General features: G+C 37.0%; 1 protein-coding gene across 5 annotated transcripts in view; it reads right to left on the bottom strand.

Annotated features, from left to right (window-relative positions):
* The window catches only part of GASK1B (golgi associated kinase 1B), a 55,273-nt gene that overhangs the window by 11,100 nt on the left and 24,549 nt on the right, over nucleotides 1-19,624 (bottom strand). Inside the window, exon 4 of one of the 5 annotated variants that reach the window (XM_089302271.1) lies at nucleotides 13,071-13,336. The exons of the other annotated variants lie outside the window; for them this stretch is intronic. Within the exon in view, the coding sequence (XP_089158397.1) occupies nucleotides 13,289-13,336 (48 nt within the window). The 3' untranslated portion in view covers nucleotides 13,071-13,288. Of the gene's footprint in view, nucleotides 1-13,070; nucleotides 13,337-19,624 lie in introns of those variants that run through there. 5 annotated transcript variants of the gene reach the window in all.

Raw genomic sequence — 19,624 nt, 5'->3', positions numbered from 1 at the left:
ATCTTATCAAAGCACTAAAGTTATGCCTAAAGAAAGAAGATAAACATACTAAATGTGCCATTACATTGATCGTGAATAAAATAATAGCAGTCATATACAGAATGTTTAGTATACAAATGTACACGTTTCACATGTATTATTTTCCTTCAGTCTTCATAGTAACCTTAAGAGATGGTTGCTACCAACAGTCCCATTTGATAAACGAGGAAAATGAGGTCTCAAAACCCTAGTTGCCTTCCCCCCAAATCTCTCAGCTTGTAAACAACAGAACTCAGGATTCCAACCAGGATGTCTCTGACGTTAAGGTCCATGGTCTTGTCCATCCTGATTGTATCCCCCAAGTGTGGTCTCTAGTGTGAGACCACTATATATATAGGTATATTTGGGTGGATATTAAATGATACTACATTCAGTAAATATTGGCTGTAAGGGTTTAGCAGAAATACAATGAAATTCAGTGTAAGAATTCAAGGAAGAACCCATGAAGGAGAGGGGATTATAGCTGGACTGTAACAGCCAGGCAACATTAGCTGGAAAATATGTAATGACATGGAAATGGGAAATCCAAAAATGTCTCTGGAGAAACAGAGCACACTGGATTGGTGCCTCTCCAAGTAGACTCTTTCCTCATTTAACTATTATTATAGAGAAATGAAATTTTTACACATACAAACAAAATACCAGGCAAATATTCTGCTAGTTAAGCAGACAGAATTACTCTGTCAATTTGTAATTAAAGTTTCTAAAAGATTTCTTATGCAGCTTGGGAATAAAAGTAGAGGACAAGGGAACAGAACATCAGATGACAAAAAGTACAGAAGCTGAAGGCAACAAGGTAGAGGGTATGTAGAAGCTGAGTAGTGAATAAAATGAGGGCGTTCTTCCTAATGTAGATAGGAAGGATCAATTATCTAAGGCATTTTTCATTCAGTTCTTTTAAAATAGATCAGCCTGCATATTTTTCAACCTCTGTTTTCCTATACCTTTGGATGGTCTGAGTTAGTTTATATACACAAGGGTGTATGTAGGGGTGTGTACTTCCAGTTTGGTGAGTAGCTTCAAAATCTCATCATCTCTTTTCAAATGTTTTTATTTTTATCACTTAAAAACTGCACCTTTAAAAAGAGAACTGCACTGACAGAATACTTAATAAAACATGCAATGAGTCAGATCTAATAATTCAACCAACCTCTAGCATAACAGGTGCTCAATAAATACTTATTAGTGAATGAACTCTGCTGCAGATTGGTAATAACTTTGTATTTGGCTATATATAAAGTTCTTCTAAAGCAATGTCTTATGTTAGGAAAAGTCAATCAAACAAAACATAGTAACATGCTAAAATGTGAATTTTCTGAAGTAGTGTCCAGTGAACGAAGTAAAAGAAAAAGAAAGAAAAATGAGATGAAGAAACAATGGAACTGACTTTTGGTTTTGTACTTGTCATTTACTTTTGGTTAGCTTCCTTTTTTTAAAGATTTATTTATTTTATTTGAAAGATAGAATTACAGAGAGGCAGAGGCAGAGAGAGAGAGAGAGAGAGAGAGAGAGAGGTCTTCCATCTGCTGGTTCACTCCCCAAATGGCTGCAACAGTCAGAGCTGTGTTGATCTGAGGCCAGGACCCAGGAGGTCCTTCCATGTTTCCCACGTGGGTGCAGAGGCCCAAGGAATTAGGCCATCTTCCACTGCTTTCCTAGGCCATATCAAAGAGTTGGGTCAGAAGTGGAGCAGCCAGAACTAGAATCAGTGCCCACATGGGATGCTGGCACTTCAGGTGGCAGTGGCTTTATCTGCTATGCCACAGTGCAGAGTGCAGGCCCCTTGGTTAGCTTCTTTATGTGGGTTGCATATCACAAACCATGAAGTCTCCTATCACTTAAAAGAGTCTTCCAGAGTGTGTTGCATGTACTTAAGAATAGGTAGGTGTGCTGAGATCAATAACCAAAGCAAGTTCCTTTCTATATTCAGCTTTTTTTCTGGAAGATTCATTTGAATTCAAACTACCTCATTCACATCTCAATTGATGTTAGAAAATGCATGCAGAGGGACAAGTGTTTGGCTCAGTGGTGAGGATGCCACTTGGGACACTGGCAATGGTATTGGAGTGCCTGATTTAAGTCCCAGGTTCATATTCTATCCAGCTTCCTGCTAATGCACAACATGGGAGGCAGCAGGTAATGACTGGAGTAGTTGAGTCCCTACTACGAAACAGGCAGACCCAGATTGGCTTCAGCCTGGCCTAGCCGCAGCTGCTGTGGGCATTTGAGGAGTAAACCAGAAGATGGAAATCGCACTCTCTCTCTTTCTCTGCCTTTCAAATTAAATTCAAAAACAAAATGCAACAATATATTATTATTTTTAAAAGACAAGACAATGAGAATGAATATCATTATCAGCACCACCCCATTCAGAGAGCTATGAAAACATATGGACCAGGGACCAATTGCAGTGCAGCTGACTAAGCCATTGCTTGCCACACTGGCAACTCACAAGAGTGTTAGTTTGAGTCCCTGTTATGCCCCTGTCCATCCACCTTCCTGCCAATCAACCTAGAAGGCGGTGGGCGATGGCCCAGATACCTGGGCCCCTGCCACTTGTATAGGAGCCCAGGATGGAGGTCCAGGCTCCTGGCTTCAGCCTGGCCCAGACCTGACTATTGTGGGCATCTGGAGAGTGAGCCAACAGATAGAAGAGATTCATTTTCTCTCTCTCTCTTTGTCTCTCTGTCTCATTCATTCTGTCTTTCAAATAAAGAAATAAATATTGTTTTTAGAAAACGTGGGTTTATTTATCATCTAATAACTCACTTTCCTTCTATGTGAATTTGTGTTGATGTAAACCAGTGTACTGTCTGCCAGGTTACTAATGGAACAAGAGCCGAATCCCTGCAGTCTAACAAGTTTGTAAAAGTTCACCAGGTCACAAGGAGGAGCAATCCCTGACAAATTCCGTGGTCCCCATGGAGCTTGTTAATACAGACAGAGCCTCTTGCTTTAGAAGCTCTGCAGAGCAAAAATCCACAGGGTTCTCCCTCGCTTGCACCTCTATCACCTGGGAACCCTCACCTCCTAAAATAATGGATTTCATTTTTGTTCTGGGTTTCCATGACAACGGGTGCCTGTTAAATTAGGAAGCATGCAAATGTGAGTATCAGAGCAGTTGATGAACAATGGGGATAAAAAACAGTCTGCAATATACACAATGTAACAATGGCACGGGCTCCCCTGTGCCTCTGCCTTTGAAAACAGCAATAATTGATCTAGAGTTACAGGTTTAAAAATAAATATCAGTGTATTCCAATTCAAGGAAAAATCGCCTGTTTCTTTCACATTGCTAAATCACATAGTATAATTACCTTACATATAAGTCAATATATTTTTAATGCTATGATACATTTGGGTGAATTTATTTCTATAGATGTAATGTTTAAAATCCACATACTGCTCCTCTGGATAAGTATTAACATCAAGCACCAATGTGCCACAGAAAGACGGTAGAGTCACCAGGCAAGCGACAATCTAATTTGAGAGAACGAAAATTCATGTTCTATAATTTACACAAGCAGAGCTGTGAGTAACTAGCTCCTACCAAAGGCACACCCAGCTTCCTATAAAGATTTCCTCAGACTCAGAAAAATAATTTTTCATTTTATGAAATTCTGATTTATAGGATGAATGATATTATGCAAATAAATTCCAGATGGGAATGAAACATTCTCACTATGATAAAATTTGCTTAAAATGCTTTCCTTCAATGAAATGTAACGTCATTGTAAACTTATATCATTAAATAAGATTATAAATAGCTAAAATTCATGTTCATTTATATCTGAAGCAATACTATCCTGAAAATACTTGCTTAACTTGGCATGTACTAGTCTTTAGTATTTACATAGAATTTCTATCAATTTGATATAAGTACCCTTATAATTATACATTATATTTAAATAAAGTTTATCAAAATAAGCAGATAAAAGATTATATTAAAACACAGTTTATGTTATAGTAAATAAAATCTAATATAATAAATCCAATGCTATTGAAAATCTTATTTTCTATAGAAACAATCTCCTTAAAAAATAAATTTCAATTGATTATATTTTCCAATCATTAAATATAAACTGGTGGGGGGGGATACTGCATAGGGGTTAGTTTGTCCCTTGGAATGCTCACCTTCCATAATGGAATGTCTGATTTTGAGTTAGCTATAGTTATAATTCCAGTTTCCCACTGATATGCCCTCTGAGAGGCAGCAGGTAATGGCTCATGTACTTGGGTCACTGCCACACACATAGAGGCCCAGACTGAGTTCCTAGTTTCTGGCTTTGATCCGGCCCAGGCCCTTTCATTATGGGCATATGAGGATGGGAGATCTCTCTCTCTCTCTGTTGGCCTCAGTCTCTGTCTCTCTCTGTTTCTCTGTAGTTCTGCATTTCAAATGGACAGAAAAATTAAAAAAATTAAAAATACATACATAAATTTTACCTTTCTGAATTAATTTTTCAAAATTATTTTTACATGTACATAGAGAATGTGTTATTCTAAGGTGTATTTGTTTCTGTGTTCCTTGGTTTAGCAAGTAAGTATAAAATAAAATCCTTTATGCAACACAGCTAAAAAATTCAAAATACTAAAAATAAATAAATAAATTAATTCCAAATACTAAAGCAGTAATTCTTTTTACATTGTAAGAATTCTAATCATTAAAACAATCTAAAGTAGCATATGGCATTTCCCCCTCTTATTATAAATGGATAGAGAAATCAGAGAGAGAAAATAACCTGCCCAAGAATATAAAACAAGTGACTGATGTGGAATTCAACATGTCTGCTGACTCACTGCACTGCCTCTGATGGCACAGAAAACAAGGTTTTTGATTTCATGAAGATTACAACCTAATACCCTTAAGTACAATTCACTGTGCATCTTCCACAAAAACCAGCAACATATTTTGTACTGTGCATATATTAAATAAATATGTTGAAAAAAATGAAAGAATGAATACTGGCTCCCACCTGCTCACCTGTTCTGAATTCATTCACATACTACAGAGAGTCAGGCCTATTGCTTACCCATTATCTTAACCAAGGCTCAAAATCTTAAAAATGCACAATTTTGAATCACAGAAATGTAATATCATTGAAGTCATGTAGGCACCACATAGAAACAGGAGAGTTTATTTCTGAAAAGTTAAAATGAACAGTTTTCAAACGTTTTGATTTCATGATCCTTTAACACTTTTAAAATTATTGAGGACCCTTACAGAGCACTCATTTATGAAAGATATTTACCATGTGTGCATCTGGCATAGCAGTTATGATTCTACTTGGGATGTCTTCATCGCACATTGGAATTCTGGTGTTCAAGTCCCAGCCCTCCTAAATTCCAGCTTTCTACTCATGAACACCCTGATAAGGCATCGGGTAATGGTGGAAGTACTTGGGTCTCTGTCATCCACATGGATGGAGTTCCTGGCTCCTCACTTCAGCTTGGCCTCTCCCTAGCTATTATTGCAGGCATTTAGGGAATGAATCAGTAGATAGCAAATATTCTCTCTATTTCTCAAATTAAATGAATAAATAAATATTTTAAAATAAAGAAATGAAAGATGTTTTTAAATAATTGTGTTTAATTCATTTAAAAACAACTTGTTACATGTTAACATAATATATTTTGAAGGAAAATATCATGTTTTTCAAAAAAAGTAGAATTCATATTTGAGTTAAAATAACACTTAATGTAAAAATCAGTTAATTCAACTCATAATTCAACAATTTGATAATGGTTTTTCCTTAAGAGAACCATTGCACTGTGGGGTATATTAGTTTTTCTTTATTTCACTTTGTCATGCCAGATATTAAAATGACATGGACTTATAGGTAGAGTAAATGCAATTAGTAGCTCTTATTACTTCATCAAGCACCTTCCTAGGTTAATCTGGTATTTATTCCATGTGTTTTTCCCTGTAAATGCAGTGCAATGAAGAGTTCAACAGCTCCTGGAAGTGGCTGCCTGTCTTGACTCTTGCTAAGGCATCAATGCCTATCTTGACTCATGCAAAGGCATCAACAAATTTGCCCACTACTGTACATATCAACACAGTGAAAAAAAGCAAAACATGTCTCAGTGTTATCACAATAGTTTCAACCTCGTGTACTCCCTGAAAGGCTTCACAAAAAACCATTGCTCTACACAATTCCCATTCAATGTGATCACACACCAGCGATAATTCTTTGAAGTTCAATATATCTTACATTCATCTGTGTGCATAACCAACAACATGAATATGACAGGGAAAAGCATGAAATGAACAGAATCCTCATCCTATTGTTGCACTGACTGAACCAGTTCTCATGCACATTTATTCTTCACTGAGTCTACTTCTTCATTAGCTAGTAAAAAACTATAAATATTGTTAAATGAGTACATACAAAAAATATATATTGAGATTTGTGAATACATGTTTGCCCTCTCAGATGTTCCATAGAAACACTATCATGTTAATTTTTCCAATGTTTTTATATTTGTTTCCTAGTAGACTGTGGGGAGCAACCCGGACTAGACTAAGTTACTGGAATTAAGACTTATTCTATGCATCTGCTCTCCCACAATATGGCGCTGGGAGAGGAGGAAACAGCTTCTACGCAGCTGCCTCTTGCCAACTTGAGTGATGACCTCCAGGAGCTGATCCTGCTCCTGATTGGAGGAGAGCAGCGTACTCGGCGTGTGGGCAGCCGAGTTGGGATTGGCGGAAGAGGACTATAAAGGAGGAGAGAGACAACATGCACCAGGAACATCTATCTGAAGGAACACCTGTGCAGCCCCGAGAGAGCCGGCCGGCGGTGTGCCGCTCCCCCGCGGAAGTGGGGAATGTGGCAGGGGGAACCACCCTTCCACGGAGGTGGAAGGGACGGTAGCCAACCCGGGAAGGACCAGCAGCCAACCCGGGAAGGACCAGCAGCCAACCCGGGAAGAACCAGCAGCAAACCCGGGGAGGGCCGAGCAGATAAAAGAATAGCGCAGGGTCCTGTGTCGTTCCTCCACGAAGAGGGGGAGCGACATAATGGTTACGTGACTCGGATATGAAGCCTAGGCAGGGTTTAGTGTCGTTCCTCCATGAAGAGGGGGAGCGACAGTAGACCTGCCCAGAGCACCAATGCTTATACCTTTAATTTTCCTGGAACATACCAATCAGGTTGGTTTCAGACTATACATGGTTCAATAGTTAAGGACTAGTGAAGAAGCCAATCCCAAAAGATAGTTCAAGCAACATGTTAAATAATCCTTGAATCCCAAATAGTTGCTTATGGAATCACATAGACTCCCTCTAATCCCTTATCTCTCTATTCCAGCTATGTGTGTAACCAGACTTATAACTGAAGCATAGAAACTGTGCACCGATCAGTTGTAGCAGTCTAAAAAATTCACAGCAAAGGTGTAAACAGGCAAAAAGGACATACAATTCGAAAATATCCACTGAGCTTTTGAATAATAAAATTAGAATTGACCCAGACATTCTAAATTGGCCAGCAATATGAGTTTATGAATATAACATATCTGACATTGTTTTCCTGTTTTGGTTCACACTGATGCGAGAGCAAAGAATTATGTCAACCAACCTTCTAGTGTATATGTTATGCAGATGTGGCTTAAGAATAATAAATACCAGTAATCTCTGAAAATGAATGCTAGACAATGGATAGGAAGAATATATGAAATTCTAAGATTTTCAAGTTGGAAGCAGACATCTGAGGAATTTGTATGACCCAAAACAGGAAAACCAGGCTTTGAGATAGCAATCAGTCTTAAAAGGAAGTGGGTAGAATACACAGAGGAATCTTCTAGTTGTGGAGGCCAGGTAGGTAAGAAGCTATTCCTCTGGGACAAGTGTTGGGTGAGAGTGGCTAAACTACTCTGTCTTTAATGTGGCCTTCATAAAATATCAAATGAATAGCTTTGTTTCTCTGAACTGAAAGAATGTGGTATCTAAAAGTGAAGCCTCTACCAGAGAAATGATGCAAAACCCCAAAGGGGAGATTCATTAGTCAGAGCCTGTTCATGATCCTGCCATGTCCTTGAAGAGAATTTTAGCACCGGAAATATGTTCTGTTTAAGGCCCATAAAAAGAGAAACTGTTTGCCATTGAAGTATAGGCTCATATAATTCTACTGATGGCTACCTAACCTCAAAGAGGTTTTGAGAAGACAGTTTCTCAGGAGGAAGACAGACTGTATCAGATCAATTTCTATGGAACGAGACTTACAGACGTCCTAGATCTTATTCTCTGTGGAAGGGCAGAAACCAACAGAATCACATGAGTGAAAGTGATGTGTTCTACAAATGGTCAAAACAATACTGGATGCATAGATCAATTGTGAGAGCATGTTGGAAGAAACTAGAGAATAATCATCCCCAGTCGTAAGAATGATATTTTGTCAGATAAAAGAGGCAAGGTACAAAATCTCAAATGATGACTGAAGCCTATAGATTTTGATGTGGAATTATATAAATAGGACATAGAAATTCCTCAATTCAAATTTGTTGAATGTAATCAAATCTTAAGCAATTTCCAGCATGTATATACTTCTTGGTTTTGTTTATAAAGTAAAACAAAAAATACTAATTTATGCTAATAGGAAAGATAGAACAAATCATTTTAAAGCCGACTACTTAAATAAAACTCTGGCAAAGCCAAGAAAAGCCTTTTATATTATGTAAAATTGGCCAAAAGCAATAAATAAATGCACTGTGGTATCTCATTAAGACTCTGGTTCTAATCTGGGAAAAATTTCTTGGCTTCTGCACTGGACATATGTTCTTAGGAATAGACCCTCCCTCATATCCACCTCCTACCACACCCTATTTCTGGCATTATAAATCTATAGCCAACTACATCCTGCCCCTCCCCAAATGCTAAAAAAGGCAGAAGTATCAAATTATAGGAAAATACAGATAGTCAACTGCATTAACAGTAGAAATGTTTTAGTGAACATACAGATATCCATGTATATTCATGGATCCATGTATACTCTTATATGTACTGGAATGATCTTTAAATTGACTGGAAAGATGCACACTGATTTCATGAGAGTTATCACCTCTGGGGAGAAAGTGAAGCAAGGAGACATAAGGAAATTTTCAAACAGGATTTCTACTTATTTTTATATTCTGAACTGAAGACTGAAGACAAATATGCACAAAAATACTGACAAGATAATTCTGAAAGAAAAGAATGTGATATTTGCTTTATAAGTCTTTGTGCTTTGGATTTAAATGACACAATTAAGGAAATAGATCTGAAAGAACAGAACCTAAGAAAAAAATCTCAGCCAAATTGTGAAGGCCAACAGCCTTGCAGATAATAACATATCAGGAGGTATTCCCTGTAGTTCCTCTTTCTACACAAAAATGACAGCACCTGTCCTAACCTGACCTGAATGGCAGGTTCATGGAAACTGCCTTTTCCTGACCTTGTGGAGTCTTACAGAACCAGTGCTATAAAGAGCAGATCTCTACTGTAGAAATTCAAAGAAGACTTACATAATTCCTACCACTAAGGCCTTTATTTTCAGTATTTGGAGATTCAGAAAATCATAGCTAAGTGTACATTTAAATACTTATCGTGAATTCAAGTTCCTATATATGAGTGGTTCTGGATGATGATTGTGCTGATCTGTTGAGTACTTTATATACATCACGTACTATGATTAGTACTTCAGGTGCATTATTTTAATTTTCACAATTGTGCAAGGGAGATAAAATCATTTTCCCATTAACATATAGTAAACTAAAACTCAGACACAGGCTTTTGTTCTAGTGGTTAAGCTGCTTTGAGGTATGCATATCCTATATCAGAATGCCTCAGTTTGTATTCCAGCTCCTCCCAGGCATGAAGCTTCCTGCTAATATGTATTCCTTTTTTTTTTTTTTTTTTTTTTTTGACAGGCAGAGTGGACAGTGAGAGAGAGAGAGAGAGAGAAAGGTCTTCCTTTGCCGTTGGTTCATCCCCCAAATGGCCGCCACGGTCGGCGCACCGCGCTGATCCGAAGCCAGGAGCCAGGTGCTTCTCCTGGTCTCCTATGCAGGTGCAGGGTCCAAGAACTTGGGCCATCCTCCACTGCACTCCTGGGCCACTGCAGAGAGCTGGCCTGGAAGAGGAGAAACTGGGACAGAATCCGGCGCCCAGACCGGACTAGAATCCAGTGTGCTGCTGCCCCAGGAGGAGGATTAGCCTGTTGAGCCACAGCACCGGCCAACTAATATATATTCTTATGGGCAACAGATAATGAAGTGGTTGGGTCCTTGATGGAAGACCTGGATTGAGTTCCTGGTTTTCAGCTTACCCTGGCCCAGTCCTAGCCATTGCTGGTGTTTGGGTAGTAAATCAGCAGATAAAAGCTCCTTCTGCCTGCCTCTCTCTCTCTCTCTCTCTCACTGTCTTTGTCTCTGTCTCATTCTTTCAGATAAGTAAATAAAACTTTTAAAAAAATAAATTATAATCAGGAATTTTATGAATTCTCTACTCTTAAATGAACTACAATTTGAACTCAAATCTATTTTACATAAACATTATTATGCCATTTCTCTACTAGCTTAATGTACTAAAAACTTGTAAAATTAATAAGGACTATATTAGCTATTCAGAGCAGAGAGGGAGCTAAATCTAACTTTCAGTCCCAGAAATTTTGCAGAAAGGGGATTTGAGCTTATTTCAAGCTTGAGCAAGCTGCATGTTAGATGAGGAAGTGTAAAACCCATGGAACAATGTGAATGAACCATGAATAAGAATGTGGGGGCATTTTGATTGACACTGGTGACAGTTCACAGATGAAAATACCACACACACACACACTATATGAGGGAATAAGGGCAGGTGAGAATGAAAGAAAATTAAGTCAGCATATCCTGATGTTCCTTAAAAGTAATGTCAATTTTTATAATCTGTACCATTATATAATCAAATAGAAGATGAGGCAAAAATTATCTTTTACAAAGTATTCCAGCTACTAAATGAAGAAGTTATGATACAATTGCATCATCAATATTCAATGCTCCATGAATTGATCAATCAGTATAATCATCAATAGCTGTTAACACTACAAAAAGTATTAACCAGATAGTATAGGCTTCCCGATAAAAGAACACACTGCTATCTCTAAAGAAGTCTTGACAAAATAAACTACATTGAAATGTGATCAGGACTCTAAACTCAACACCAACTCTCATGGAATGTAGACAGCAGAAGACAATCAAAGACAACACAGAAATTTCAACAGCAAAATGCAGAATCAACTCTGTAGAACTCATATTCTGGTGTCTTCAACAAGTAGATTGAAAGGGATAAAATGAGGACACAGAGGTGGAGCCTATAAATTAAAAGACATGCCAACCAAACATAAGACGTAGACATTATTTGAATCCAGAGCCAAATAAACTGAAATATATATAACTATATATAGTTTTTACATATTATATTTACATATTATATATAAATTATAAATATATATTATATTTATGCATATATCATATATATAAAATTATCATCGAACAATTAAAAATTTGACTGCAAGATGGATATTTGACTGAAGTCATTGCCGAATTTTATTTCAAGTATGACCATAGTGATGTGCTTATGTGGTTTACCTTCAAGCAATATTTATGCAAAATATTTATAGGTGAAATAATGTGATGTCAGTGACTTGCCTCATATTAAGGCGAACATGGAGAGTGCGAAGGGATAGAAATGAAAAAGGACTGCTAATGAGCTGATCATGGTTGAAGTTGAGTGTCATGTACATGGGGATTCATTATAATACACTGTCTATTTTATGTAACTTTAATCCTTCACATTAAGGTATTCAAATTTATCTTCCAATAAAATGGACCTCTTTGAAGATTTTTTTTGCAAGAAACAAAAGAAAAGATAAAATCAGTAATGATTTGCACATTCATTAAGTGGCAGTTAAGAAAGACTAAAGACAGGGGCCAGTGCTGCGGCATGGTGGGTAAAGCCGCCACCTGCAATGCCAGCATCCCATATAGGTACCGCTTTGAAAACCGGCTGCTCTACTTCTGACCCAACTTTCTGCTATGACCTAGGAAAGCAGAGGAAGATGGCACAAATGCTTGGGCCCCTGCATCCATGTGGGAAACCTGGAAAAAGCTCCTGGTTCCTGGCTTAGGATCCACCCAGCTCTGGCTGTTGTGGCCATTTGGGGAGTGAACCAGCCGATGGAAGACCTCTCTCTCTCTCTCTCTCTCCCTTTGTCTCTCTGTAACTCTGCCTTTCAAATAAGTAAATCAATCATTAAAAAAATGAAAGAAAGACTAAAGATAAGGAAATCACTTGAGTCTCAACATTTTGATCAACATTGATAAAAGATTAATGTAGCATTAATAGGAATGCGAAGCAAAAAGTGACAGCAATGATTTTGAACAGCTATCAAAGTTTTTTTTTTTTTTTTAACTACTTGAATGTGAGTACTAACCAAAAGACTAAAATATCTCAAACCTGGCAGATTTTAAAAATAGTAACTTCATAAATAGAAATAGGTAAATCAAGAGGGTAAATTGGTAGGTGATAAGGTGGCAAATTTGCTTCCAAACATCAAATTTGAGAGGCTGAAGTGACCACTTGCTATTTAATGCAAATTATTATGTAGCTACCCATACATAAAAAATGATATCCTTTGTGCTCTCCACTAAAATGTGATGACTTATTTACAAATAGTCATACATTATACTTAATATAAGAACATAATTGAATAGTTGACAATTTTAAGTTGAATCTCCTCAGAATTAATATTAAAGCAGTCCAAATATTCTTTAATAAAACTATATTCTTGGTATGGTTTCAGCATTTCACTTTTTATCCTTTTCTCAGTGAAAGCCTCCAAGTTCCTTGAAACCATAACTAGATCTGTATAGTTCTTTTATATGATTTTCCCTGTCTCCTGTCACACCTAAAAATATAAAGCATAAATATATTATAAGTAGCTAATAAATAAAGTATTTTGGCCAATTGCTCACCAATTGCAAGTAAAACTCTTTAAATATGATAACATCATTATCTTATGAAGTAGCATTATTTATTATTTTAAGTAGCATCATAAATACTGAAATAATTTCTTCTAGTGACAAACTATGTATAGTAGGAACTGTGTCAAAGTCAGACTTTTGAATTTCATTTACTACAAAGGGTGTACTGGTCAGGTTTACTTTCACTAAAATACCCAAGAGTAGTGACTTAGGAAGGAAGATGTTTTCTTCCATCTTACAGTTTGGAAGCTCACTGGCCAAGATCTGGTGACACAATTAGTCTGGCATCTGGTGGAGGCTGGCAGTGGTGGAACATATGTGGAGGGAAGATAACACGGACAATCAGGAGGCAGAGAGAGAAACAGAAAGCAAGTTCAGCTGGTTAATAACCTCCTCTCAAGAGCTACTTTCCTAGAGAAGCTCCCAGTGACCTTAAGACCTCCCAGTAAAGACTACCTCCCAGATGTCATAATTAAATGAAGTCTTCTTCACTCTGATGCTTTCAATGATTGACGTTAATCCATTAATTGATAAAATGTGACTTTGGTGCTTAAACAAATGCATGAGTTTGGGAAGCCAGATTCTACTCAGATCATAACAAGGGGCGAACTTGATTTTATACAATTAAAATTCTATAATAACCACAATGCATTTCAGTGCTTGGCATGTCCACAGTTGCAAAGTTTGGTATGTGTCACTTTAATGCCTAGGATCACATGCTTCCTATAGCCTTTATTCCTTGTAGTCAAGAGCACTACTCTAATTCTCCTCATAAAAAGAAACTAGGAAGGTGTCTCAACAATGAAAGGCAGAGATATATTGTCCCCTAAACCAAATGACCCTAGGAATCTTTGTTCCTGTGATCCCCATCAATTTCATTATGCTAACCAATATTGCCAAAGCTAATCCTAACTCTATTTGCTTCTTACAGCCAAGACAGTATCAGACTACATGAGCCTGCATTGATTACTACCAAATAAGTAATAAACTATATCATTTACCTGTTTTGTCACCAAAAATCATATGAGTAGAGGTCATTTAGTTTGACAGTGCTATAATTCTGCAAAACAACAAAGCTTACCGAAACTATCTGCAATTTGGGGACCTGAAACAGTACATGTTTCAGTATTCAGAGCAGCTGCCTGCAAGTATTTTCCTCACTGGCCTCTGAAAGCTGGAAGGGAGAATCCAATTGCTGAACAGTGAGGTAGGAAGAAGGGATGAAAAACATGAGAGAGTCTTATAACATAGTAAAGGGACCATGATTGAATTGTTAATGTGCCTAGCACATAGAATATTCCTGCAGAAACAAGTATGCTTTTAGAGAAAAGTGGTAAGTTCTCACTTGCTTAGATGATGGTTGGAATTTTTAACTTTTATTTTGATACATTATTTACTAGGGAAAAAATAGCCCGCAGAATCAACAGCAGGAGAGATTAATTCAAAGATGAAAACCATATAGTGGTCAGGCGCCGCGGCTCACTAGGCTAATCCTCCGCCTGCAGCACTGGCACCCCGGGTTCTAGTCCCAGTCGGGGTGCCGGATTCTGTCCTGGTCGCTCCTCTTCCTGTCCAGCTCTCTGCTGTGGCCCGGGAGTGCAGAGGAGGATGGCCCAAGTCCTTGAGCCCTGCACCCACATGGGAGACCAGGAGAAGCACCTGGCTCCTGGTTTCAGATCAGCGCAGTGCGCTGGCCGCAGCGCTCCAGCAGCAGCGGCCATTAGGGGGTGAACCAACGGAAAAGAAAGACCCTTCTCTCTGTCTCTCTCTCACACTGTTCACTCTGCCTGTCAAAACAAACAAACAAACAAAAAACATATAGTGTAATTTATTAGATTCAGGAAATAATTCTTTAGAAGCCAGTGAGAGTTGTGAGGGAAGAATTAACAAAAAAGAGATAATTCTAGGGGTCAAGGCAGATCAATTCATGTTGTTGTTGCTTTTTTAATTTACGAATGTAAATCAATTACTCATAACCATCTGAGGGAAAATTACCAAAAAGGAACAGGAAGCTTCTGTAAGCATTATTGCTCCCACTCAGTAAACTTTTCCATACGTACATCCCTTTGCTATTAAACTCTCTTCCTGTCTCTTATCCTGACCTGCAGACTTGTATATTTTACCAATTAATGCCACATATTCTCTGTCTACAACCTGTAACCTCCAGTTGCACAAAAATTAATAGCACCTTCTTTCTTTCTCTTGGATGTTAAACTTCATACTCTGTGATGATGATCTGTCTCTTCTTCAAAATTGTACAGCTCTTGAGGGCAGAAAGACACTCTCTTTCATTTTTTATCTCAGCAGTAAATCTGCTCATTGTCTAGAACAGTAAGAGGTCAGTCTGTTAAATTCAAGTGGAAAGAATTACGTGTAATTTTCTTGTTGATGATGGAAGCAAATATTTCCCAGGACACATCTTTGTTCATTCTTCTCTATGTACAACACTCATTAATCCTCATTAAGTAAGCAGGTATTCTTAGAAAAATCTAATTGTATGAAGGACTCAAACTCATGAAGTAAACATATTAAATATTTTCAGTACATTTAATTTTGTTATCTTCTAAACTACTATTTCTTTTCCATTAACAGAATTGATTGTTTGTAGATTACAAGTACACTGTTATTTCTTTTGCTTTTGACATTTTTAATTTGACATGTTAGGTTTAATATAACTGTGTAGTTTTCTTTGATCAAAAAACAATGTCCCGAATAACTGTGACATTCCAAGACACACTGCTACTAATAGAAAGTTTATAAAGTTGAATGAGACAGGGACTTGCCCTAGAGAAATTCATGGTTTATTGAATACAGATTATCAAAATAATTAAAACAATATGCTAAGATCATATAAATTTGAACATGCATAAGAGTATAAAGGAATGAAATTATTTTAAAATAACTAGAAAATTAAAATCCTGTGAAAAAATAATTAAAATGTAAACTTATTTTTGTACAAAAATAGTTTTTTCATAAGGTAAATTTTCTTGAATTTTTGAAGATTCCCCCAAATGTACCAGGCATCACTGTAAATGGTTTATGAGTATAAAATATTTACAGTCAGGCTTTTGGACTGTAGGTTAAGATGCCAGTTAAAATGTCACATCCCACATCATACTACCTAGGTGTGACTCCCAGATTCAGCTCCTGATTTCAGCTTCCTGCTAATACAGACCTTGGGAAGCAGTGGTAATGGTGTAAGTAGTTGAATCCTTGCCACCCACAAAGGAGACTCCGGTTGAGCTCCTGCTCTCAGCTTTGGTAAACCAGCCATTGCATGCATTTGGGGAGTGAACCAGTGAACCAATAGATGGGAGCTTACTTTTTCTGTCTCCCCCTATCTCTTTCTCTTCCTCTCTCAAATACATAAACAAAAATTAATATATTTTTATTTTCATTTTCTATTTATGTTATTCCTATTGCTAACTTGTGAAGTTACTGATAAAGTGCTAGATAGAAAATGTAAATTCGTGAAGAGAAAAATGTCACTGTGTTCTAGAGAAGGCTGAATTTGGGGGGAAATTAATTCTTATATAGAATTATTATAAACTCAATGGTGCAAAAAAAGTATCAATAATATTAGCCTTCTATGCATGCTTCATTGTTATTCTCACTTTGCAGCTGAGGTAACAAAGCCAGAGAGAGGTTTAAGACACTTCTCAAGGTTGAGGAACTACCAGTAACAGAGCTGAGATTCAAATTTAGTAATCTAACTCCTGAGAATCGTGTCCTAACCATAATACTTAAGACTTCTTAAGTCAAAAAGCAATCTTTCTACATTCTCAATTTGTTTCTGTTGTTTTACATAATCTTTTGAGAGAAATTGACCAAATCTTGGAAACTCACATGTTCCTTAGAATACATCTCCTTGTCATCCTGATAGGAGTGAATTTTTCTCTGGGCAGTTTATAACCCAACCTTCAAGAATAATAGACTCCTTGTGCCTCAGTCACATTTTACAGTCCCAGTAATATAGCATAGCCTTTGTGAATGTAGATTTGTTAATCGGGTGAAACAAAAAGAATGCTGTGTACTGAAAATTAACAAGTGGGTTCTGTATTCCCCTGCACTTGCTCTAGTATCATAGAGCAAGTGATTTGGGTATGTTTCAGGAAAAAGTTTTCTAAGATTGTTCACATAATCCACCCAATTCTTGTACATCCCCAAACACCATCTAAAGAAGGCATATATTCTGACTTTAAAATAATACTTTCAGTGTAACTCACAAGAAAGCTTATTGTATGAAAGATAACTATTTATTATGATACTCATGTTAAATGGCCCATTTGCTCAATTATTTATTTATTAATAAAATTCGTCAATAAGCATCTTTCAATAAACAGTGTATGATGCTGAATACAGGAAGTAAAGATCCAATTGAGATATGATCTTATAAAAATATAAAAATTATTATACACAAATTCAAAAGATAAATAATAAGTTAAGAAAAAAATTAGGACAAATTTAGAACTGATAAAGTCTAATTTCTATGACATACATAAAATTTTTATCACTCAATAGGATAAGGCAATGACTTGAGAAAGCCATTAGCAGAAAACATAATATAAATAACCAATAAATATACCTCATACATAATTTAACTGAAAACTATACATACAACTTTACCACCCTTTGTAAGACTGGCAAAATTATTACTTTATTTTCCACTTTAGCGGAAAATGACTCATGACACTGTACAATGTTACAACATTTAGAAAAAATGGCTTCTTGTTTGTTGCACAGTGGGAAAAATAAACCATAAACACCAAATGAACAAAACACAAGAGTCCCTTCTTACAGATGACATCTTTGTATATAAAATTCGATATACATTTATAAACATTACTCAAATTAAAAGTTAACAATTGGATTACCTCTGACTTGCAGATTTAGTGCTTTAGTCATAGCCAAATTTAGGAGCTACAGTGTTGGTGTTATAATCCAAGCAAGTCTCAATAAAGTTTTGGAAAGCTATGATCTACACGTTTATCAACAAGAAGGAAGACCCTCCCACCCCAGGCTACAAACCTGTAGCTATTAATAGAATCACTCCCCAGTCCCTGCAGAAGTTGTAGCAGCCTAATTTTCAATGTCTCAAGCCAAAGGATCATACAGTTTCAGTGGACTGAAGGGAATCCTCCAAGTAAGAAATGGCAAGGCTTAAACAAAGACATGAGCACATGCTATGCTTGAAAGAAGATAGAATTGGAGGCCAGCCAGTATTGTGGCATAGCAGGTAAAGCTGCTGCCTGTGAAATTAACATCCAATATGGGCTGTTCTACATCTGATCCAGCTCCCTGCTGGGAAAGCAGTAGAGGATGGACCAAGTGTTGGGTTCTGTACCACCCATTTAGGAGATCTGGAAGAAGCTCCTGGCCCCTGGATATTAGCCCAGCCCACCTCTGGCCATTATAGCCACCTTGAGAGTGAACTAGCAGATGGAATCAATCAATCTCTCTCTCTCTTTCTCTCTCTTTCCTGCCCCCAACCCCGTAACTCAATTTTCAAATAAATAAATAAATCTTAAAAAAAAAAAAAACAAAACAAGGAAGATAGAATTAAGAGACTCAAGGCTTTAGATACCATAGGGATTTGGGGTACCACAGAAGTACCTAGATGATTCTCAACATTCTGAGTTGGAAAACTGGATGGTACTATACAATGAACTCTTGGCAACATTGCTTTGAAGTTTTACTCTTAAGCTAGAACACCTGAGTTTGACTCTAGACTCTATTGCATATTAGTTGTGTGACTCAAAATAATTAACTTCTTGTTGCCTCAATTTCCTCATCTCTAATACAGGAATAATAAAAGTGCCAACTTCATAGGGTGGAGAGAAAGAATAACTTAGTATCTTAGTGGTTGGAATCATAGTGCTCAGAACAGTGTTTGATACGCTTGTTCATTCTCTCTCAGTCATCATTCTCAAAAACATCAACATCAATACTAACCAGTCCTTAAACTTACCCTCAGAGTGAGTAATTGGCTTACTTAACCTGTGGTTCCTTCATTAATTCTCTATTTAATTGCTATTACATTTTACCATATCAACTTGCTTCATAAATTAAATGACAAGTTGGTAGTTATTATACAATAAGGGTTAAAAAATATGGATCCTGGGATGGATGATCTCACTTCCCTACTAATGTGGCACCTGAAAGGCAGCAGGGGATGTCTTAATTAGTTGTATCTCTGTCATCCCTGTGGGAGACCCAGTTTGAATTCCCAACTCACAGACATTTGGGGAGTGAACCAACAGATGGGAGCTCTCTCTGTGATTTCATTCTCTCTTCCTCCTTTTTGGCTAATCAGATAAATAAATAATTTTTCAAAATAGAATCTAGAGTTAGGCAGACTTTCTGATACATCTTTCTGATACAATCTACTAGTTATGAAACACATAAATAAGTGATGTATCTGTTTGACACTTCTGCATATCTTATATCCAGTTTTGTTCTACAATTATTTTTAAGGAAGTTAGTATAGCAAACAGTTTTGCAAATTGTAGACAGTATCTCCATTTGGTATATTTTTTCCTTGACCATTTTTTCCTTGACCAAGTCAAATCAAACGTTGGGCAGGTTG

The sequence above is a fragment of the Oryctolagus cuniculus genome, chromosome 8, assembly GCF_051225735.1.
Source record: "Oryctolagus cuniculus isolate XC-2025 breed Fujian yellow rabbit chromosome 8, ASM5122573v1, whole genome shotgun sequence".
Lineage (NCBI taxonomy): Eukaryota > Metazoa > Chordata > Mammalia > Lagomorpha > Leporidae > Oryctolagus > Oryctolagus cuniculus.
The sequence above is the reverse complement of the archived record's forward strand: the minus strand, read 5'-3'. Positions and strand labels throughout refer to the sequence as shown.